The 26,118-nt window shown below is 31.6% G+C and overlaps 2 protein-coding genes across 4 annotated transcripts in view; both read right to left on the reverse strand.

Annotated features, from left to right (window-relative positions):
* The window catches only part of LOC127700008 (receptor-type tyrosine-protein phosphatase mu-like), a 293,046-nt gene that overhangs the window by 162,349 nt on the left and 104,579 nt on the right, over positions 1-26,118 (reverse strand). The window lies entirely within an intron of this gene.
* LOC127700039 (receptor-type tyrosine-protein phosphatase T-like) overlaps positions 17,976-26,118 on the reverse strand; it is a 253,165-nt gene continuing 245,022 nt past the window's right edge. The window contains exons 26-30 of one of the 2 annotated variants that reach the window (XM_052203485.1): positions 24,737-24,862; positions 23,644-23,754; positions 22,291-22,442; positions 21,735-21,870; positions 17,976-19,734 (exon numbers count right to left, since the gene is read on the reverse strand). In XM_052203485.1, coding sequence (XP_052059445.1) covers positions 19,651-19,734; positions 21,735-21,870; positions 22,291-22,442; positions 23,644-23,754; positions 24,737-24,862 — 609 coding nt within the window. In that variant the 3' untranslated portion in view covers positions 17,976-19,650. The remainder of the gene's footprint in view (positions 19,735-21,734; positions 21,871-22,290; positions 22,443-23,643; positions 23,755-24,736; positions 24,863-26,118) is intronic. The other variant, XM_052203493.1, reaches the window with a different exon arrangement.

The following is a 26,118-nucleotide window of genomic DNA, read 5'->3' on the forward strand; positions in this document are numbered from 1 at the left end:
TTGTAGTGAGAAAATGTTTTATATAATCATGATAATCCAGAATAAACTCATGGCCATTACTTGAAAATAAAGAAATTTCAAGTTAATAGAGATTTATGACAGCACACAATGTAATAATAAGAACGGTGACTGTAGTGTTTAATTTACATGTTAGTTGTTCTATTTCCTTACTTTGTTAGAGCAGTTTTTTTTGTAACGAGCTCACCACTGTTAATGAAGTCCATGTAGTTTGAACATGCACGAGCGTATTTTACTCCTGAACATGGGACGTTGACAATTGTGAAGTAAAAATCATCGTGTTTGTCATTGATTCTAGTTTTCAGTCTACAATCTGTGTCAATGCCGAGTTTATTATCAAGATATGAAACAGACATTCTACTTTCCTTAATCTCAAGTTCACTGGGATATATAAGTATCATTGAAATGTTGTTTATTGAGTGACAGAATGCATAAAGTAATAGATACCGAATCTGGATTTCTGTATTTGTCATCTTTACTGATTCTGATACTTTTGTGTTTCATGAATTTATGTTTTTTAGTGACACGAAATGAAACAGTATAAACATATTTTATTAACTTATTTATGAAGTTATACAAAAAACAAAATGGCATGAACATAAACAAAAAAAAAAAAAAAAATATCAATAGGATTACTTAAAAATACTACATGGTTTAGCGATTGGTGTTTTTAACCATATGTTAAAACAGTATAAAGATCATATGACCGTAGCATTGTCCTTTGTAGCCTGCTCAAATATATACGATACTATATCTACTATATCTACTCTATTGTTTTGTGTACATGTGGTACATTAATATAACGGTACAGTTTGACATGAAACATAACGATTAAATCCCCGGCTCGAAAATCAAGTGTTTGTTCTAGATCAAGTTAATATAGTTATGTAACAACAAAACAATTGTGAGATAATTATTTACTAAGAAAAATGTTTAACAATTGCATCAAGAAAGCAAAATGATTCAAAACAATGTCAGTTAAAAGAGTTGTAATAGGGCAACAGATACTCGGCGTCTTGATCCCTGTTTTTGTATGATTAACTTATTTTAACTGATTGAAGTGCGTATATTTAGCACAAAACAAAATCCGTCAAAATTTAAAAAAAGCATACGGTTATATCATTTTTTCGTTTTTAAATACATGTATGTTTGCGATTTGTATGTTGTCGTTAAATGCAAAATGCGGAAGCACTACTGTAGAACCAGAAAGCATAATATGTATATTACAAATAACAATTAAATAGAAAATAACAGATTGTTTTAACTTCACTAGGTGTTCGCATATAGTGAATCTTATATATTAACTCTATGACAGAAGTAATGATAATGAGCACATGTCTTTAAACTATTGTTTCATGTGGTTCATGGGCTACTGAAATTTTGCAAATAGAAATGCGACGAAAACAATGAAAAACTTAATTTTGTCATTTTTGTCTCAACATTTAGTTCTTAATTATCATTTAAAATTTGCAGGTGAAATTCAAGCAAACTTATCATTTGGTGACACTCGACAGTGTTTTTCCCGACATCATTTAAGACGGATTTATTTTTTATTTGGCATTGGAAAATTCAGACACATTTTTTAGATTATTCTAAATGTACGTATACGTTTGTGGTCATACAGGGCTGTTGCAAGGTTAAAAGGTTAGAATATAGAAATTAATCAGAACATTTCAGAGAAGTTGTTAACTGCGTTTTCTATTGTTGAATGACGTAAATAAAGAAATACATATGGTCCGAATTCCTTAGTGTCATAATTTTAGAAGTGTTATTGTCAAGAGTTGATTAGTCATAAAATGTTAAACGAAACGTTTATATATTTGAAGCACTCGATTAAAAATTAAACATGAGGAACATTTGCAGAAATGATTAAGTTGATTGATGGATTTTGTTTTCAGTGAAATGGAATGTTTTGTTATTCTCATTTCATTTTTTTTTCAGATATAATCGATATAAGAAGATGTTGTATGAGTGCCAATGAGACAACTCTCTATCCAAGTCACAATTTGTAAAAGTAAACCATTAGAGGTCAAAGTACGGCCTTCAACACGGAACCTTGGCTCACACCGAACAGCAAGCTATAAAGGGCCCCACAAATGACTAGTGTAAAACCATTCAAACAGGAAAACCAACGGTCTAATCTATATGTAAATTCTAGCTTATCTATGTAGCTGTTTGTCGATGTTGTTTATTCTATCGTTTTAAAATGTAAATAAGCAAACTATTTATAAAATTATACTCCATACCGTAACTCTAGTTATTAGGAAAGATCTTATTCTTATATTTTATCAGCGTATTTCTTTGTTAGCTGATGGGAACGTGTTAGTATTGTAGCATTTGATGTTGGATACATGCCATCGGGATTGTGTAATTTTTCTTTACTTCACACTTACAAATGCAACAAGGAATTCTGGTCGCCTTTTTTGAATTTCACTTTCTATTTGAAAAATATCGATTTCCTCATCTATTTGCATGTTTTTCAAAATCAATCGCAATGCTACAAATATTCCACTCTTACTACAGCCATCACTGAAATAATAAGAAAGCTTTGCAAAACTTTGTTATCAGTTGTTGAGTATAACAACCTATAACACAAATTATTATTATTATATGATAACAATGTTTAAATATTTTTATTGTGATCATGTTTACTGTTGTCAACATTGCATATAGCTAAATCTTACAATACTTATTCTTAAGAATTGGTGAAAAAATACCACTGTCTTACCTTAATACGGCGGTTGCCACTGGTGGTACCTTTACTGCCTACATTCACGCGCGTTTTCGTTAGTATTTGTGTTGCCAAATCGTTAGTTGAATGCGTAGTATTTTATTTTGGTTTGGTTTTTTTCCTTGACGTAGTGTATCTGTTATTCTTCTGCTATTCTAGTCAGGATTATGACAGTTGTTTTCCACTCGTTCCTTTAGTTAATAACGTTTGATTTTGTTAGTTTTTGTGGACTTTCCCTGTTTGAATTTACCATAGAGTTCGGTATTTTTGTTTTAATTTATTCATTATTTTGTTTGTCCACTATTCTCCATTTTTATTTTTTAATATCTTAGAACCCGCATTATTTTCTACTCTTTACTTTCTTTGCCATTGTGTTCATATTAAACCTTAAGCTTCTTCTTACCGTATGATTCAAAGTAAGCGGAAACTCTCCTTGTGCATTGTGAATTTCTTTGACAATACGGAAATCATCAAACGGTAGCATTTCTTTCTTCTCTTACCACAATGGAGCACCCTGGCAAAAAGACATATGTAGTCTTAAATAATAAATTTATAACAAAAAAAAAACTGACATTCTTTCCGCATTTTGTTCTTCTTAGCCGACATCGCAATGCTAAATGTCCTTTTCGCTGTTCGGTAATCATTCAAGAGAATATTACAGTTTATTACATTGGTTGCAATGAATAACAGTGATTTCCAAGTGAAATAAAAAACGATGATTTCACATGTGAAAATAATCTGATAAATTCACTCCTCTGACGGCAAACAACAATAGGTTTGTCACGACGTGGTCGATGATGTTGCATGTATAGAAAACGATATAGTTCCTTTAATTTTCTGCTTTATTTTCATTTAATAATCCATGGTCAATGTAATAAAAGGAATAACTAATCCAAGAATTCAAATATCATAAAATATTCAATGTGTGACCCAACAACACTACGCGCATTCGTGAATTAATGTGTTGTTCGGTCACACGTTGAATATTTTTCTATATTTGAATTCAGTGATTAGTTATTCTATGAGTAACACATTCACGACAACTTATATTCATATCACATTTTATATTTAATCGATTATAGTACCGTGATAATGTTCTTTTTTAAATATTTGCTGCAATACTTTTTTCAAACCTCCCATAGATTAGAAAAAACAACTCAATAACAACAAAAAAATTTATCTAGATCTTATTTTTTGCGAATGTCCCTATGCTTTTTGGTTAGAAATAGTGTCTTCTTCCATATATACTAGGTTTTGATATGAATCAATTCTTGTTTTAGTTAAATTTGACACGATTTGACATCAAATTGATGACTAACTAAATACAGCTAAGCAAAATTCCTATCTTAAAATAACTATTAACTAGATACCCCATGTAATCGAAACGAACAGGAATAAAGCTCACCTTATTTCCAGGATCCAACAAAACAATAATTTTGGAACTGTGATCATACATCATTGTCCAAAATCAATTACAGTTTCAACAAGTGGGCACTGTGTTACAAACATTTTACTATCAACTGAATAGCCCTGTGATAAAATTAATGAATAAAAAAAGGACTAACATTAAAATTTTTAATATAAGCAAAGGCAAGTAAATAGAAAAAATCAATAAAATATTCAATATTAAGCTTATAAAATATTGTTATATGCCATGTTTCTTCGTTTAACGAAAGTTCATATTACGCCAAAATTTAAGCAACTAGGGCAAGCATTCATCGTTTTTAGACAAGCAAATGACGCTCTATGCCATATACGAATAGATAATGTGTACGTTATCACATTTGCAAATGAGAAGAAAAGAAGGCAAAAACAACTATAACCATGATAACTATCTGAAGTATACTGTGGTACAAATAGCTATACACGCATCAATAAGTTAAATGTAGAAAAAACAATGATTATGAGTCTACATGTAATGTTATCTGAATTTAGAGTGATCAACTGGCCATGAACATGTGATACTGTAGAAACTTCAAATACTAGTAGTATAAACACAATTAGAGAACGTTTGATTTTAACATTTACTCACTGAAATTATAACGGCATTGATATAGTCACTTCTGGTTTAACCATAAGACATAAAGTAAGGTCTATATTTGTCATCTGCAATATATAATTTGACAAATATCACATTTACAACTGTAATATAATACATAGTCATAAGTGAAGGTCTTCCATTCGCTCGCATATTTTGAAAACAGTCACATCATTTGTAAGACAACACTAGCTGTTTCCAAAAGAAACCAACAACACCATCATGACCATGGCAAATGACGAAACACGAGGAACAGAATAACAACAGTTTGTAAAACACTACATTCAAAAACTCAGCACTGAGCAACACAAACCCAACCGGAAGCTAGAAAGGTCTAAGGTACTGAGGGAGCGTGCGCCGATCGTCAACAGCACGTGGCAACAGTCAAAAATTCAGTAATAAGTCTCAATCGATAATGTCATAATCAAGGAAAACAAATTTTAGATTTGAATCAAACTTTTGTCACATTTTTCTTTCATGCAGTTTTGTTTGTTTCAGACCTTTTGCCACAATCAAGAAAAAAGGGAAGGTATTGTGGTTACGACTATTGAAACACATTCGTTGTTCTCGTTCTCAATGACATTAAATATCAATATATAAGTTTTGTTTTTTGTTAGCGTAATATTGTGTCTACAGAGGTTATGATGAACATACAGTTAAAAAAATAAATGTAGTACTAGATGTCCTAGGAAGCCTGTCTGAGAATATCGAGATTTGAATCAACTTTTTGCACTTTTTTCTTCCATTCAGGTTTCTGTTTTGTCAGTCCGTTTGTTTCTTCAATACATCAATATTTAGATACCATATCAAACTGCAATACTCAATCGGTGTGTTTGTGTGTTTGGTGTGGTTATTTTTGCTAATTATCAACATATAAATTATTACATTTCACTGTACACATTTAAGTTAAACCAGAATTACATTTTGTCTAGCATTTTGTTTTACATATATTTGTATCATACAAATGGTTATATATTTATGTTCGTTATTCGTGCTAACATCGCATTGCGAAGATACTTGAATGATTTATCTATCAATTATATATTTGATGTGGTTTTTTTTCCGAAATCCTATATTCCAACTTTATTAGCTTTACTTAATAATCGCGACAACAAACTATTTAGGAAGCATTAATTCATAAAAATGTGTACTTACGTGCAAGAACAGTTGTTGCAGAAATCTTTGATTTGTTTTCTTTACCATTTGCGGCAGTAAACTCATTAGAAGGATATGATGGCCGCAACGTTCGCAATCTCTAAAGTGGTAAAATTAAAAACATATTAAATTATGAAGCTGTTTGGCGATTGTCAGTTAGATCATGTAGATAACTATAACCAAATGAAGATCACTTGACTTTCTGAACATCAGGTCATTGATGTGTAATTGCCACGGTGGCGTCTTTCAATTCAGGCAATGCCCCTTGTATTTTGCTGGTAAATAATCAACACCGGGGTTTTCCAAGTCTATGGACTATATGAGATGAGCCACTACAACCAAAAGTTGTACACAAGTCCCGTTTCATCTGATATGTCAGAAGGCAAATTATTTACACCTTCCTTGCCTCATTCATCTGCCGCGGACGGTGGCATTGTTTACTAATTTCTTACGAGTTCCTTGTTCGTTTTTCGTCACTATACCGTATAACGAAACAAGGCCAGCGATTATTAGAACAACACACTTAAAATCAAAAGCAATTGACTAGGGTCATCCTAACGTCTTTTGACAATTGTTTTTCAAAACTGAAGATATAAATCAACTATTTTAGATGATTTGTATTTAACAACTGCACAGATTATATCCCAGATTCAATAAAGGAGCCGAAGTTATGTAAAAATCTTGATGTTTGAAAATATGTTTTGTTCCGGTGTTTCGACAGCGCTTTGAGTTTAATAATTAATATATATATATTTAGGTTCCATCATATTTAACACAAATACATAATAAAAGAGGCATTTCCATGAAACACAAGAGTAAAAACAATCAAACCATAAAACATTAGTAGCAATAAATGCAATAAGGGGAGTTACAAGATCTGTCATATTATTAGTTTGTTAAAAGTCTCAAAAGGTATTAACAGAAACAAAAAATCTAATTTACTAATATGAAATATATAACGAACAAAACATTGAATGAATAGATGTGAATAATAGCAAGGTCGTGTCTTTCAAAAAATTAAAGATATATACACTTCCTAATGATTAAATTGTAGGTGTTGATTTATTCAATAAAGAAGTGACAAATTACACGTGAAGTTTACATGTAGCTACGTCAGGCATGATGGAGCTTGGGTACAATAACTAATTTGAGATTGTGTTCAAACACTAATAACATAAACATTGTGAAAACATTTTGCATTATTGAAGTTTGTGTTCGGGTTGCTCGCAATTGCAATGATAGCAAATTTCATATTTCATGTGTCAAAATCTGCACACGGTCACATACTATTAAACAAACAAAGCAGATTATAATGCAAAGGCAAACATTTTTAAGTGAAGACATTTGTTAGATACTAAATAACAAGCGGGACTCTTATGTATTAAGATTGTATCTACCATGCATGGAAATGTTAAAACAAATAATCTTGACAGTTGTTTACCATTCGTTTCGTTGGTTGATATAGTCTAACGTTTTATTTTGTCGGGTTTTATGGTTTTCCCCCTTTTTGAATTTACTTTGAAATTCGGATTTTATGTTAGAACTTTTTTGATACAATGTCAAAACACGTCTTACACAATATAATGTAAACGATATATCTTAATTTTCATTGTCTGCAAGTTGTTTTCATTATTCATACAATTCTTTTCTAAATAAAAACAATGGCTGAAGGAGTTTTGAAATAAAAAAAAAAGTTTGACATATGAACATATTGGACAAGTTGAAACAGTTATTCAGTAAAACCATTACATTTAAGTGTTGGAAATCAGTAATCAAAATGCTCTTATAATTTTGATGTTCATGACATAACTCACTTAAATCTTAATCTTGTGACTCTCCTCATTTCAACAATAGATATAATGAATATGAACGTACTTCTGATGACTATTAGACATGTTGTATTCGTTTTTTCTTACCAATGCTGCACACAACATAAATATGTTAAGGAATTTTACAAATTGGTAGCCAGGTTTTTGATGCAACAGTTTTTACACTTAAATCCGCCTGTAGAACATATCCCTTAAAATATATTTGATAACTGAAACTCTTCTCTGTATATTGTTTGTAATGTCTTGTTTCTTGCTTTTGTATATATTCGCAGAAATCTTTCTTTTAAATGGATGTATTTGCGACAGAGAATAATTCCAGCAGTGCTTCAAAAACGATCGAATATTTTCCCTACAAATTTAAAAAGATATGGTTAAAGAGTAAAAAACGAGCAACATATGTTTATTATTTATCATCGTTTAAACATAGTAGACACAAAACAAAAATATATCAGAACAGCGAAGAAAGCACATTTCAAATTATATCTATTTATTTGTTATCTGCTGTACCCATATTTTGACAATGTTACCTATTATGTCTGTTTTGTTCATGCAATGAATGTACCTGTCCTTCCCACATGAGCACTAAACACGTATGCTTCATACTGATAATAGCAAGGAATATAACATAAACATGATAAAGGTGGAGATATAGATACGATAAGAGCCATTGTTAGGCTTCTGAAATATCACAAATAGGCACACCATGCAAATTGTTATATTTGGATACGGTAGTGCATAAAGGTTACTTCGATGTCACAATGATGTCCTTACCATGTCGGAAATGACGAATTGGACGTAAATGGCCTTTTTACACTAAGTCGTTGGTTAGAATTGTTATGAGTCAATGCCTTATCTAAAATTGTGCGTTTCTATACATAAAACTAACTTAAAGCAACATATCTTTTTTTTGGTCAATCATTGACAAATACATGTAAGGTCTAATTATTAGTTACAAGTTCTCAAAATAAAGCTAACTTGTTGGATTTTGCACAAATAAAGACGTTTGAAGCATGAATTCCAATTTGAAAGACTAAAAATACAACAAATACTGCTGTCTGACAGACTCAGGTCGTATGGTCATCTGAGGATTGTTATTTGGTAAATTTTGAATTTGCTCTGATCATGCTGATTGTCCTTTTGAAGGTTAAAAATGGATGAGTTAAATCATACCTTCTCTTTTTTGTTATTAAAAACAATATGATTCTATATTTGAGTCAGTTTTTTTCAGTCTAAGGTTTTGTAAAAACTTTACATTTAACATATACATGATATAGTCAGTATCATGATTGTTTGGAAAACAGTATGTCAATTAGATAAATTGTGAGCTTTTAACAAAAGCGTCATAAATTTTTCGACAATGAAATGGATCTGAAAGTACGTCAGAATGTTGCTTATAGTTGGAAAATAGGCAAACACAAATATATTTATTTTCATATATACATAATTATAAAGTGTATTAATATAAATGGCTAAGAGGACAGAAATACATTTTATCTAAATGAATGATATGGATGTAACATGCTCACGTTTCTAGTTTGGTAAAACGGCGTAACGTATACATTTTCCTGTTATGCACCACCATTGGACCATTCTTATTACATTTTTTGCTTTTTACTTTCCTGTAAAGGTTTACAACTTTGATGCTATCTAGAACACCATGATCCGGCCATTGTGTGAAATGAAAATGATCAAATTTTCGTTCTTCCTGATTCTAAAATCACCAAATTTTACTCATTCTTGACAACATTTAATTATTCCTAAGTCCAGTATTTCGTATTTTATATCTTAAAATGGTATTTTATTTCCTTCTCCTTTTATTGTTTTATCGTGTCTACTAAAACATTATTCCGTTTGCATAGTTCACTAGCATGTGGAGTCATACGCATATATCATTTTCATTTGGTTGGCAGACATCCCCGTGATTGATACTCTTCGACTATTTTCTTCTTCGTAATTTTACTTATTATATGTCATTTACAAGTTGTTCGTAATAACTCTAATTCATCAAAAAAAAAAGAAAGAACAATAAGCATATTATAGTATGCAAGTATCTTGTCTTGGGGAGGGATAAATCCTACTTTGTAAAGAATCACTCTGATTCAAACAAAAAATTCTCTGAAACTGACATTATCAAGATGCTTGATTTCTTGACTGACAACATATTTGTTACGTTTGGAGAAGGTGTTTTTCAACAGACTGTCAGAATTCCAATGGGAACAAATTGTGCCCCTCTTCTTGCCGACTTGTTTCTTTATTATTATGAGGATGACTTCATATAGGAACTTCTTAGGAAGAAAGATAAGAAGTTAGCAATATCCTTTAACTCTACGTTCCGCTATATAGATGATGTTCTCTCACTAAATAATACAAAATTTGGTGACTATGTTGAACGAATCTATCCCATCGAACTAGAGATAAAGGATACTACAGATACAGTTAAGTCTGCCTCATATCTTGACTTAGATTTAGAAATTGACAATGAGGGTCTGTTGAAAACAAAACTTTCGACAAAAGAGATGATTTCAGCTTCCCAATTGTGAACTTTCCATTTCTATGTAGCAACATTCCAGCAGCGCCTGCATACGGAGTATATATCTCCCAATTGATACGATATTCCCGGGCTTGTGTTTCCTATCATGATTGCCTTGATAGAGGATTGCTGCTCACAAGGAAGCTATAAAGCCAAGAGTTCCAAATGGTGAAGTTGAAATCATCCCTTCGTAAATTTTACGGACGCCATCACGAGTTGGTTGACCGTTATGGAATAACCGTTTCACAGAAGATATCGGATATGTTCCTTATGTCGTAACTACAATACCCTTCCCTTTTCACGAATGTGACTTACCGAATTAAACTATTTACCGGATTTGTAATCATAAGCAACACGACGGGTGCCACCTGTGGAGCAGGATCTGCTTACTCTTCCGGAGCACCTGAGATCACCCCCAGTTTTTGGTTGGGTTCGTGTTGCTTAGTCTTTAGTTTTCTATGTTGTGTCCTCTGTACTATTTTTTGTCTGTTTGTCTTTATTTTTGGCCATGGCGTTGTCAGTTTGTTTTCGATCTATGAGTTTGACTGTCCCTCTGGTATCTTTCGTCCCTCTTTTATATATGTATATATATATGTGATACGATTGTAGATATGTACATGAATGCAATTCAATCACAAACACGAAAGAGAAGTGGGCAAAAATAAAACTTTAAATCAAAGCGACAGTTGTCTACCGATTTTGAAATATTGAAAATCGATAATTGAAATATTAACTAAAGCTTTTTTTATGCGAATTCTTTCTTTTTTCATTGTTGTAATGTAAAAGGAAAGAAATTGCATGAAAAAAGCTTTAGTTTTTACTGCTGTGTATCCTGATTTTTTTTTTCTAGACCGATTCGCTTAGTCCGATTTTTTTAACTACTAGTTCAAAGGTAAAAGTTGAAACGAAGACATATTACCCTACCGGAAAAAAATATTCCTCCTCCAATACTACTAGTCTTTGATTTTAAAATTTAGACCGGCTTGCTTTGCGGAGAAGGAGCAATATCAAATTGCAAGTTTTTGGTTCGAATCGACCGGGAATAGAACCCACAACCTCCCGTAGTTAAGATGAGTTCACCACTACAAGACCGACGAGGCGGTTCAAGGCAAAATAGAAGAAAACATCATTGCAAAGTTTGAATTATAAACTTTATAACATTCATCTTAAACGTATAACTGCATGTTTTATAAAATAAAAACTATATATGGTTTGACTTAACAATGTTTGTATAGACTACGCTAATATTCAAGAAGGAATACATTTACGATCAAATAAATAGCTAATTAATGCTTATTATTATCCTATTTTGATAAAAGAGAGGCGAAAGATACCAAAGGGACATTCAAACTTATAAGTCGAAAATTAACTGAAAACGCCATGGCAAAAACAGAAAAAAGACCAAAAGACAAACAACAGTATACAAAACACAACATAAAAAAAATATACACTGAGCAAAACAAACACCACCAAAAAACCGGGGACGATCACAACAAGTTCTCCGGAAGAGTAATCAGGGTAAATATACCAAAAACATATCGAGTGCTTCATGTTATTTTGTACAACTTATAAATGGCATATAATAAGTAAAATTACGAAGAAGAAAATAGTCGAAGAGTATCATATCACGGGGATGTCTGACAATCAATTACAAATAATATATGCATATGACTCCACATGCTAGTAAACTATACAAAAGGAATAATGTTTTAGTCATGTTAGTAGACACGATAAAATAATAAAAGCTGAAGGAAATAAAATACCATTTTTACATTTGAAATACCAGATAATTAAATCTTGTCAAAAATGAGTAACATTTTTAATTTTAGAATCAGCAAGAACGAAAAGTTCATCATTTTCATTTCACACAATAGCCGGATCATGCTGTTCTAGATAGCATCAAAGTGGTAAACCTTTACAGGAAAGTAAAACGAAAAAATGTATAAGAATGGTTCAATGGGGGTGCACTGCAGGTAAATGTATACGTTACGCCGTTTCACCAAACTAGAAACGTGAGCATGTTACATCCATATCAGTCATTTAGATAAAAAAAAATGTATTTCTGTCCTCTTAGCCATTTATATTAATACACTTTATAATTATGTAAATATGAAAACAAATATATTTGTGTTTGCCTGTTTTCCAACTAAAAGCAACATTCTGACGAACTTTCAGATCCATTTAATTGTCGAAAAATTTAAGACGTTTTTGTTTAAAGCTCACAATTTATCTAATTGATATTCTGTTTTCCAAACAATCATGATACTGACTATTTGTTAAAAGTAAAGTTTTTACAAAACCTTAGACGGAAAAAAAACCTGATTAAATATTTGATCATATTGCTTTTATAATAAAAAAAAGAGAAGGTATGATTTAACTCGTCCATTTTTTAATCTTTAATCGGACAATCAGCATGATCGGAGCAAATTCAAAATTTACCATATAACAATCCTCAGATGACCATACGACCTGAGTCTGTCAGACAGCAGTATTTGTTGTATTTTTAAATTTTCAAATTGGAATTCATGATTCAAACGTCTTTATTTGTGCCAAATTCAACAAGTTAGCTTTATTTTGAGAACTTGTATCTAATAATTAGACCTTACATGTATTTGTCAATGATTGACAAAAAAAAAGATATGTTGCTTTAAGTTAGTTTTATGTATAGAAACGCACAATTTTGGATACGGCATTGACTCATAACAATTCTGACCAACAACTTAGTGTAAAAAGGCCCTTTACGTCCAATTCGTCATTTCCGACATGTTAAGGGCATCAAAGTGACCTTTATGCACTACCGTATCCAAAATATAACAATTTGCATGGTGTTCCTATTTGTGAGATTTCAGAAGCCTAACAATGGCTCTTATCATATCTATATCTCCACCTTTATCATGTTTATGTTATATTCCTTGCTATTATCAATATGAGGCATACATGTTTTAGTGCTGGTGTAGGAAGGACAGGTACATTTATTGCTATCGATGCCCTTTATGAGAATGGCAAGAACGTTAGCTACATTGCCATTATGAAGTATGTTCAGATGATGAGAAAAGACGGAACGAATATGATTCAAACACATGTATGTAACATATTTAACGAACATTAAAAACATATATATTTGCATTAATAAATTATAGCCTGTACATTGACTCTGAAGACAACTAATTAAATTTCAAGTATTTTCTATTAAAGTCATACTTTACAGTCAGTTGACATTGAGCTGTGAATCTGCAATATAAGTCGCATTATGCTAAGATCAAATGTTTTTTTACTACAAATAGACCAAGGATTTAGAATAAAGCAAAACAAAAGACTTCTGATCAACTGTTATGTCTCTTTAGGGATCACCACCAATTCACCAACTCCAATTTAGAACGTATGTAAAAGTAGCTCTTCCCTGAAAAATAGTACTTTTGATGTCATTGTTTACTTAAACTAACCAACAAATTTGCAGAAATGAAACTGTTGGTGAAAGAAAAATATATTCAGACCATTTTGAGCAAAATTTACTTGTCCATGAGTTTGCATTGAAAATTGAGGATTTTAAATGCGCTAAGATGAGTTTATTTATATTCATAGTATACTAATTTAAGATTTCCAGAAAACCAGGGGTTATTTTTAGTAGTACTTGGCTCCCGAACGTTAGTTCTTTGTTACTGGACTTTAAACATGGGTTTAAGATTGGCATGTAGAAAGGTGATACATGTATGATTCAGGATGTACCTGGTTTCAATGAAGTTAAACGGAAGGTAAAATATTTAGAAAGCTGTGAAAATTGTAAAATTTGGTTGAATAGATAGGGATTTTGAATTGGTGGTCTGACACCTTTAAATGTAATTCAAATATCATACAATTATTGACTAATGATACGGTTGATACAATGATATATTAACCCTAGAGATATGATATTCACCGAGGATAACGGCCGAGGGTGAATATCTTATCTTTGGGTTGGATTAATCATTGTAACACCTGATATCAAATGTCAACAATTGTTTTATTATACCTCTTTCTTTATCTATCTCCAATTTCCAATATTTGCTCAAGATATTTAACGGCTCCTTTTATACTATATAGGTTATCTGGGTTTTTTTTCAATACGATTTATTAAAAAAAAAATAACATCGAATAAAAGAAGAACAATGAGAATGTTCATGACGTAATAAGGCTATATTATTAGCGTTACCTAAGAAAAAACTGTTAATAGGTACACGTTAGCTGTACCAAATCTTGTATTAACCTCTCGTGATTTTTCCCGCGGTGAATATAACGTTTTATCAAAAAAGACGCCCTATGTTTTTAGCCAATGAGAAAAGAGAATTGTTATAGTCATATAATAATAAAATTTACAGATTTGTTTTACCCTTTTAATTTTGAACGTAAACAAGTATTATAACTTTATATTCATATACGAAAATTATAATTGAATGAATATGTTAGGTTGGGATTGTCATTGATTGATAACATACAAACACTTTTTGATGTAACTAGAACTATGTCTTTGGAATCTCCGTCATTGAATATTTTAACGTAAAACATCATACATTATAAAGTTGGTCTTTTTCACCAAAGCAGATGCAAGTACACTAATTATAAGTAACTGGAAAAAGGCGTACTTTTTAGTCGCTGTTAATGTTCGGTGTCCTTTCTTGATTATATCAAACTGGTTAAGCGAATAATATTTATCGTCCATCGATCTATTGGTAAAGATCGCAATACTAGGAAGAAATCTAATGGTTGTGTGTTTGTTTTGTTTTTGTATTACTGTCTTATTGACCCAGGACCAGGACGACCTTTTATTTAAGACATATACTTACATTTTAGAGATATAAAATCATGTCAAAATGTAGATATACCCAACACCTCGATATGTGCTTGTCCTTTAGTCAAGGACCTCGTCAGTGGTTATTTGTAATTATATCCTGTAATAACTATTTATCCATTTGAAGCAGTTGGTACACCGGAATTCGAATATCCGTGTTTTCGTCTTTCCCGATCCAATTATGTGTCGTTTATAAAACTAAAACATTAGCTAATTGTATATAAATTAAACCCACAGAATTTCTTTCATTAATCAACATTACGAATTACAGGCATGATATACTAATGTATTCAGTGAAAGAATTCTTTCTTCCGATGGTCTTATTTTAAATACTTATTGGCCTCTAACAAATACAACCGATTTAAATTATAAGCCATTATGAGCTCGAGACTTCATGAAACCTGAACGTGTAAAAGTATATTTATTCCGCAAAACAGAAGTTCCACTTGAAACTTGTTAGAAACAATGCCATGATATCTATTCCTAATTGAACAAATGACTTATAATCTTAATTGCGTTAGAAACAAACACTGTAATATTTGTTCCTTTGGAAATAATATTACAGAATAATTCTTCCATTTTATGCAGGAACTTCTATTTCATCACAGACGAGTGTTGTTTCTATTTATTTTGTCTTAAGCGGCAGTATCCAACCAACAGCTGTGGCTACATGTACCGTAGTACGCATTTAAAAGGAACTCAGCAGGATACTCCACTATGAAGGGACAACCTGCCAGACAGACAGTTCAGAGACAGATTTGGGGACCCGGGACCCCTTATGGAGCTTTTTTATATGATACATGTATAGGCATTTTACAAGTATCACTTCAACCGTAGGCTTGCCAGACACCCCCCTTTCAACGACTCTATAGATCAAATATAATTGACGGGTTTTATTAAAAAAAAAAAACAATATATAAACGAAAACAAGTTATGACAGACAGCAACCAACAACAATCCCTTAAAAACAATCTCCTGACCATAGAGAACAGGCACATGTATAACGTTGCGGGAATAATTATGGTTGTGAGTGTCCAACCCTCCCACTTCATTGCGAGGGTGATATTACAAGTTATATTTACAGAAAGGTTAGTTCTAGGTGAATTGTAATGCAAGGGCGTGATAATATTCGAATTGCGCACGAAATGAATATCTACATCCCCTGTATTGTCAATCCCTAACAACTTCTACATTGTACAGTAAATGTTTTGTTTCGAATACTAATAAACATATTCATGGGGGTTATCCCGCGATACTTTTTTGATTTAACGATCTGTGCATAAAAAAATTCTTGTAGTAAAAATAGTCCTCAGAAAAAAGATGACGAGGGAAAGCAATCGGATTAAATGGATAAAGACAAGTGGATTTAACTCGAAAGGTAAGAATGTTTCATTGCAAAGAGTTCAAGCTCGGTATGCCCGTTTAGGCATGAAGTTTGATAGATGCCGTCTTTAATGTTTGTCATGCATATACATACATTGTTTTCCAATGTGAGTTGTCGCAAAATTCAATCAATATGTCCTTTTGCAAATTTGAGGAAAACATGTATTATTTTCAATTTGTCTTTTACATAAATTTTAAACAGTCATTGCAACTTAAATCAATGTACATATAGATATATAATAGGCACTAAGTATAAACCCTTTTGGGGAACAATATACATTGTAAATCTTTGTAAATATTTGAGTCATGTTTTTTTTCCATGTACATGGTATTTGCATATGAAAATGTCTGTTCTTTAAATCGTAAAAAGGGTTTATTGAAGGAGCAAGCCTGCACTATAACTTCCAATATATCATAAAATATAAAGTTTGATCAAGTCTTATGATGAAATGCAATTCAAAAACGATTTTGGTTTAAATTTTACATGGAATACAATATAATACATTTACACATCATACTACCTATATTGAGTAAACATTTATGAGGCTACACGAATGATTTGCTGTTATCATTCGTCCAGCCTCTTAAATTGTCTTAACAATAACCACAGCGTACATTACTGTCATTAAAATTATGAATGTTCATTTGATCTGCACGAAGAGGAACATTCAAAGAAATGTTACCTGCTTAGCCTAGTGGTAGATTAGAATCTCACATCGTCTCAATCAATAAAAACTCATTTAATATAAGGTACACTACTATAATTCAATACAGAAAGTATTTGGAAAAGATAATAACATTGGTGGCCTTGGACTGTGTTCTGATCTTTGGTCGGGTTGTTGTCTCTTTGACACATTCCCTGTTTCCATTCTCAATTTTAAATTAATAATTTTAACTTCGAAACATAGTATGGATGTAATTTATTCTTTAAAAATGCTTAAAAGACTCGGACTAAGGTACCATGTCTAGGAATCGTGTTGGGAAATAACGTAAATAGCCTCATCCTACTCTATTCTAGCGTAAAATTAAAGGCTTTATGAAACTTCGGAGTGTGCTTAGTAAAACAAATGAGAACGGATATTTTTTTGGCTTTTAAATTGAAAAAAAAAAATTAGAGATCTATCAAAAAGTTTCCTTTTGATGTTCACGAGATACTTTAAACTTGAAAAAAGGAAAACAAAAAAGCATTGATATTACTTGTCCATTTTGTCATGCTTGTGCCTATAAAAATAATTACTTTGAGAGAGAATTTCAAATTTGTAGGAAGTACACTTAGTCTAAATACAGTTGTATCAATAGTTTTACTTGAATTAACTAAAACTATTCCATATGTTACAGTAAATTTGTATAATTAGAGATTATGTATAACCACTGGTTACTTTAGTGATGATATTTAGGAATTATACATAATCACTAAAACAAATGTCAAAGGTTATACATAATAACTGTAATGAAGAGACAACGAATAAAGCTTAAATAATGTATTCTATACAATCATATATAAACATCTTGAGCAATATATATATCAAAATTTTAAGCCCCATAATCTAGTACAAATAATTTATTTTTACAAACTTCATAATTTGCTGTTTAAAGTGTCTCTGTGTCTATTATAGTTTTCAAGATAATAATACATCAACTTCATTTAAAATTATGTGGATAGTCGTTAGACGATTTCCTGCATATTGACTTATATGAAGACCTTGCTGATCATTTTGCTCATTTCAGTTTCTATCTATCTATTATAGTTGGCCATAGACCACAATTAATTTACCTATCATTTCTTTTTAACGTTTTGCACATTAAAAAAAAATAACCTGCAAATTTGCCAAATTTTGGTATGTGTAATGTACAGTACAAGTCTCACATTATATCCAAGTTTTAGGAAAATTCCTTCTATACAGGTCATTAATTTAGCTGGTATGGACAAGTCAAGAGGTGTTCCGAAAACTATCAATGATACCTTTTGCAACTGGCCTTATCACTCATTCTCACTACTGAATAGTTAAAATATTGCATCCAAAAATTTATTTCAACTCTCTTCTTTCATTCCCATCCTATAAAAACTAAGAAATGAATCAAGAAGGCAGAGAACAAAAATAAAGAAAAAAGACACTCTAATAGCAAGGAACTATATTCGTGGACAACGAAAAGCGGGGTCATTAATTGTGGTCTCGGGCCAGTTTTTAAGATAGAAGACAAAAACGCAGTTTTACTTTGGATCTTGTCTTGCTGATAATTTTTGCGTGTTTAAGTTTCTACATATATATTAAAATTCTTAAGATATAAGACAACAGGCAAAAAATTGATAAAAATAAAATCGGCATTAATGGGCAATAACTACAAGAAGGAGTTGTCGGACGATTTACTCTATGTTGACTTATATGTAGATCTTGTCTTGCTGATCATGTTTGTTTATTTAAGTTTCGATTTATTTATTAGAATTTTAAGATTTAAGGCAAAAATGCACAAAAATAGGAAAAAATGTTATGAAAGGGCAAACATTCTAATAAAAAGTCGTCAGACGATTTGCTCTAGATTGTTTTTTGCAAACTATTAATAATTTTCTTTAATTTTGGTAAAATTTTATTTTTGTGGAAATTTTGCCAACATTTTATTCCCCAGATGAACAGAGATAGAGTGTTTAATCATTCGGGTAAATATACAATCAGATTGCTAGATTCTTGCTTAACATAATTATCTACCTTAATCCTTTGAGCAATACTGTAATATATTACTGGAGCATTATTGTTGTATACATTACATGTAGTTTAGATATATAACGATATCGAGTTAACATTAGATGTCTGCGTATTTGCATCTCTTACAATATGGATCACGTTTTTAAACGTCATGGGAATATAAGTTGGTTTCCAAAGATGTACAAGTTTTGATTATGTTAAACGGATATCTAGTTAGTACATTGGACCCTTATCAACAAATGAATCCCCGAAATAATTGATCCTTAAGATTCTTAAATCTATTTGCGTTTATATTGTTTCCTTGCTGTTTAAACGTTTGTGGTGTATAATGTTATTGTTAATGACAAATGTTGAGGAGTTCTTTGGAGGCAATTAATAGATCAACAATACATAAAGATGTGTATAAAATATTGTCAAGACAATCACAGAATATGGAGCTTCACTGAACATTTGCATACAGTGAATCTCGGGAATCTCCCTCTAGTAGCCCTCTGATACACTTGTAACAATATTCGTACTGATCCTGAAATAGACAAAGAAAAGTAAGCCAAATTAATACATCTCTGTTATCAAATATCTGATGACTTTAAATGCTTTTAAAATCAATATATGCTGCCAAAAAAAGCAAGCCGTTAGAAACGTTTCAATCCGTTTTTATTTTATTGTTCCAGATAGTTCTTTAGTTGAAAGAAGAGAGGCGACAGATACCAAAGTAATATACAAAATATTCAAACTCATAAGTCAAAAATAAAATGATAAAGCCATGGCAAACAAAGAAAAAAAGACCAAAAGAAAAACTAGAGTATACAATAACAAAGAAAACTAAAGACTGTGCGACGCGAACCCCACCACAAAAATTGGAGTAACCTCAAGTGCTTCGGAAGGGCAATCCGATCTTGCTCCACATGTGGTACCTGTCTTGTGGCTCATGTAGGTAAAACCCCATTCATAAGTATAGTTCAGTAGGTCACATTCGTGGATAAGAGGTCGGGATTGTGATTACGACAATTGGATCATATCCGTCGTCATCTATGAAACAGACAGTCTACTGGCGGGTGATGGCTTCCGTTAAATGTTCAAAGGGATGATTTGAACTTCACCACTTGGAACTCTTGGTTTATTAGCTTCCGTGTATGCAGCAACACTCTATCAAGGAAATAATGATATGGAATGCAAACTTTGGAATACAGTATCAACTTGGAAATATATACTCTATAAGCAGGCTTTGTCGGAATGTTGTTAAATAGAAATGGAAAGTTAACAATTGGGAAGCTGAACTCGAGATATGAGAAGACGTAGATGTACAGTAGCTGTATCTTTATTTCAAGTTCACTGGAATAAATGCGATCAACATAGTCACCAAACTTTGCATTATTTAGTTAGGGGACATCATCTATATAGCGGATTGTGATAATGTTAGTTTTTTTTTCATTCGTCATAAGAAGCTCCTGTATGAAAGTATGTTCTGACAGTAAATGTCTTCTACGTCTTTACAACTTTAATATGGAAACAACCAACTGTTTCATTTTGAACGAATCAAAACAGTTGGATGGTCAAATCAATACCGAAGTTGAAAAGGAATCATACCGAAAATTCCAAAAAAAAGTTATGGCAATTACGGCAAAGTTAATCTGGTGGTAGAAATACTTAAAATGATTAAAATATGTCAACGGTTAATGTATTGAAAATGACCATATCAAAATTTACACCTGTTAAAATGGATTGATTGATTGATTGATTTTTTGTGTTTTAACGCCACTTTTAAGCACCTCTTTTGGGCTATTTCGTGGCCGCCAGTTTTTATTGGTGGAGGAAGCCGGAGTGCCCGGAGAAAACCACCGACCTTCGATAGGAAAACTGACAATCCTAGACAATTAAGATTGGAGTCGAGTGCACCCGCATGAGCGGGGTTCGAACTCACAACCTCAGTGTTGACTGGCTAGTGATTACAGTAGTAACTACTTAGACCACTCAGCCACCGAGGCCCCTGTTAAAATGGATGGTTAATGACAAAAATAAAACAGACAAGCAAAAGTTCAATCATTAATATATGAAAAGCTTTTTTATGGATGATTTTAATACATCTGTTACGTAAAAATGTCATTATTTGAAAGTTGGAGTTAAAAAAATGTTATTATAAACTTTATTTGCAATCGACCTTAAATGTTTACATTCACGTTTGTCAAATTAAAAGGATTATCTCATCAGATGTTAAATGGTATAGTTAATATTCTACATAATGGGTTACTTATTGAGATGCCTAATTCCTTTGTTTTGTAATGTTATCTAAAACGTTTTTTTATAAATAAATACAATTACAACTAACCAAGAATAGAACGACATTTTAGATGTTTTTAGACAATTATAGTTATTTTGGAAACATCTGATTTCTGCATATCAACAGCCTTTTTGGATACCAACTTTAGACACACTACGCAGACATTTTAATCTCGCAACCTAGCAATTGGAAAATATACTTCACTATTTCATGTATTTTGCAATATTAAATCTTTGCAAACTTACCAATTCCCCCAGGAATTCTGGTCGCCTCGTTTGAATTTCTCTAACTACTTGGAAAATATCGATTTCCTCATCGATCTGCATTTTTTCTAAAACCAATTTCAATGCCACAAATAGCCCACTCTTGCTACAACCATCACTGAAATAATGAGTGTAACCATCTGGAAATTATGTTTGGCGTTTGTATTCAGTTATAGTTCAATTTATTAATCTTCAATATTTCAAAGTTTAGTTCAACTTGACAATTGAGCATTTACTTTTGTATTTGAGTTTATGTATATTATTCTTCAAAGGTTGATTCTTGAGTATTTATGAATAATCCTGTTTGAGCGTCAATGTTATGTCTTTTGTATACGAAACACACGTTTGACGTTCAACATTATGAACCTTGTATCGTTGAGGAAAACAGAATGTCAAAACTTTTAAGCGATAGGTTAAATAAGGATAAATAAAGGGTCATAAATGTTTCTAAAACCGTGATAAATAAACAAGCATAGAGTTAATATATATTATAAGTGTGTAAAGTTGTATATGTACGATTTATTTTTCAACAACATACCTGCAAACTACTGTTATAGGACATTTTTGCATTTCCCAACAGTTCTGTACACGTTGAAGAAGATCTAACATGTACTCTGGTGATGGTGGTGCATTAGTTATCGTCCAATCGTCAGCAGTGAAAACATTTAATGATATCGTTTCTTTACTTTTCTGTAAAAATACACAAATCACAATGTAATGCTAAGTACAGTAATATAATCAGATAAGTTTTCTCATTGAAAATGTCAGGTGTTTAGTGAAAAACTAAAATAACACTAAATAAACTAATCAAAGATACAAACCATTTTTATAACAGACGCGCGTTTGGTTTTTATAAGACTCATCAGAGGCGATGAAATCAAATAAGTTAGGAGGCTAAAATCAAAGATGGCGCATTGAAAGTTTTAAAAAGTTTTGGAAAATATCATGATAACTTCTGATTTAGGGTTGAGAATTGTCTTATTGACCATCATACCACATCTTCTAATTTATATTTACTGCTTCACCATATTGCTTACAGTGTTTTCTGACTCGTAAACGCATGATGCAGATTTCTTTCAGGTGTTTCTAACATATAGAATGAAAAGACACTTATAATTTCATCTTTTAATTCGTTATGCTTTTAAGATGACGTACTCTCAATGAATAATCAAAATTTTGTGAATATTTTGATCGCATCTTCCATTTCCCATTGAACGAAATTAAATACAAAGTAGTCGCAAGTTATTCTGCTGTATATCTTGACTTAATTTATCTAGCAACTTACAATTAATTAATCGCCTAATTTGTACATGTCATAAACAACACAACAGTTGCCGAGCCAAAGTAAAACAAGGAATTCTTACAAAACCGAACCAGCCGAGTTATCTTCCGTGTATGATAAAGTTTGTGTAGTTCAATAGTAAATTTTAGGCGTTACAGTTGTATTTAATAGGCATATAGTTTTTTTTTCTTTTCGACGTTTTTCTTCCGGCTATAGCATTGTTCTGCTTTCTTTGAATTGTAGCTTATGATCTAGTCTTGGTATCTAAACCTCTTTCTCACATACATAGCATTATTCATGTTGTTATATGGAATAACAAAGCGGTATGATTTCTATTTTTTTAAATTTGCAGTCTATTATTAACAATCTCTCGTTTTACATTCTTTTATTGTCAGTGAACTTTCAAGCATTGAGCTGGTCTCTGGTAAAGTTGGCAAAATATGTTTTTTTTACTGAAATCAGTGGTGTATTTCTCTAGAATTAGTCATTAAGCTAGCAATTGATAATGATAAAAAGTTAGGGTAACATCATTTAACTAACCCTGTGCACTCAAGGGGATGTTAATTCATCTTCTAAATTAATGTATATTAAAATTAAGCTTATACTAACCGTATGATTCACAGTGATCTGAAGCTCTTTTTCTAAATTTTCATTTTCTTTTATAATGCTAAAATCATCAAACTGAAGCTTTTCTTTCTTTTCTAACCATAATGGAGCACCCTGAGAAGAATAATCATTTAGTTTTACCTTCCAAAACCTAAATGTTGTAAAGCAAATTGTATTCGCTGATACTTTCGTTGCATTTTCCTTTTTCTATTTTATTTCGCAGTAATGGATTGCCACGTTTTTTTTCAATTTTGTGTTAAATATTCATCAAAGGGAGAATATTCTACTTTAACATTTTGATGTAGATTGAAGCAAGCATTCGCTTTAAATTTTTTCTAGCAAAAGTCAAGAAATAAATTGCTTGAGAAGACAAGTTGGTTAACATTAACTTTTAAATAGTATATCTACAAATAAATTTTGCGTACAAAGTTTTAAAAGATAAGTACAGAATATATTTAATGACGAAATCACATTCTGTACTTGTTATTATACATTTATGAATGAATGTTCCTATGTTTAATGCATGCCTGGATAAAATAGTTCCTTATCACATCAACAACGGTGACATGCAACAACCGGCTAGATAAGAGTCACTTAAGTCTTGGAGAACATGATTTATGTATTAGTTGTAATTGGCTTTGAACTAGCTTTCATTTACTGGGAGTAGTCATATTACCACTGTCTGAGGTAAGAGGAGGGATGAGAGCTTACACACATGCTGAACCCCACCATATTCCTTATTTGCCTGTCCCACGTCAGGAGCCTGTAGTTCAGTGGTTGTCATGGGTTCATGTTTGTCATATTTTTTTTCGTAAATTGTTTTATTATAAATTAGGCCGTTAGCATAGTTAGTATTCTCGTTTAAATTTTTTCACATTTTTTATGTCGGGGTCTTATATAGCCGACTATATGGAATGGGTTTTTCTTATTGTTGAAGGCCATACGGTTGTCTATAATTGCTAACATCCTCTTCATTTGAACACTGCTGGGTAATTGTCTCATTTGGCAATTATACCATGTATACCACACCTCCTTATTTTTATAAGAATAAACTTAATATAGTTGAAATAAGTCAAAGTAGATCGACAAATCTCACCTTATTTGCTGGATCCAACAGAACAATAATCTTGGAACCGTGGTCAAACATCATTGTCCAAAAATCAATTACAGTTTCAACCAATGGACACTGCGTTACAAATAATTTACTTTCCGCCGAATAACCCTGCATAATTAACAGTGAATAAAGGCATCATGATTACATTTAATAATAGGAATAATGATATGACGTTTTATTCAGTGAAAATTAAATTTGATATCGTTATATGATAATCTTTAAATCAAATTAATAAGATTTATGACGGAAAATAGTATACTTCATAACAACGAACTCCCGTTATGTAAACAAACAACTGCAACTTTGCCTTACCACATTTAACGTATGTGATTTGTTTGATAGGATTTTATGCAAATTTCTTCACTCTTGTGGTGACTTTATTCACTGGTTGACGACAAAGGAGCAAACTGGGACAAAATCTATCTTAAAAGAGTAACTTACACACTATATAAAATGTTGATAATAAGAGCGTACCGTGTTATTTTTACAAATGATCAACCGAAATATCAAATGACACATACCCTATCAACATATAATTCACACGTAATGTGAAAACTAACATAATAAGTTACAATGCCAAAAAATATTAACATGAAGTTGCACAGGAAACCTATGGAACGCCACAGCTGTCTTATGTGGAACTCTGATATTACTTTATGTTGTTTTATTATTACTTGATGGTATTTTGTCTTTACTTAATATGGTTTTGACATTACGTAATGATGTTTTGATCTAACTCAATATGGAATAGTCATTACTTAATGATATTTCGATATTACACGATATGGCTTCGTATTGACTTGATATAGTTTTGTCATTACTCAATATGGTTTTGTCATTACTCGATGTGGTTTCACCATTATTTAATGTGGTTGTGTCATTAGTCAATGTGGTTTTAACATTACTTGATGTGAATGTGACTTAACGTTATGTAGTTGTTTCATTACATGATGGGGTTTTGTTATTTCGTAATGATGATTTGCCTATTCTTTATATGGTTTTAACATTACGCAATGATGTTTCAAAATTTGACGATTTTACACTACATGATGTGTTTGTTTCATTATTTGATGTGGTCCTGTCATTCTTTGATGTGGTTATCCCATTACTTGATGAGGTAAAACCACGTGACCAATTCGGAAAAAAATATGTTCTATTTTTAAACAGATTTCAATATATCGTTTGTTTAATGTGCTTTGGATGGGTATCGCTATTCATTGAGTTAAAGTTCATATGAAAGTTCGAGTGGTTGTTCAAAGTTATTTGGTATGAAAAAGGGGAACAGCAGACAATAATAAGAAAAAAAGTATTAAAAAGTTTACAGTATTTAGGACATAATTGGGATATCCCCAAACCACTTGGTC

Source organism: Mytilus californianus, unplaced genomic scaffold, assembly GCF_021869535.1.
Source record: "Mytilus californianus isolate M0D057914Y unplaced genomic scaffold, xbMytCali1.0.p SCAF_1, whole genome shotgun sequence".
In the NCBI taxonomy this organism is placed as follows: Eukaryota; Metazoa; Mollusca; class Bivalvia; order Mytilida; family Mytilidae; genus Mytilus; species Mytilus californianus.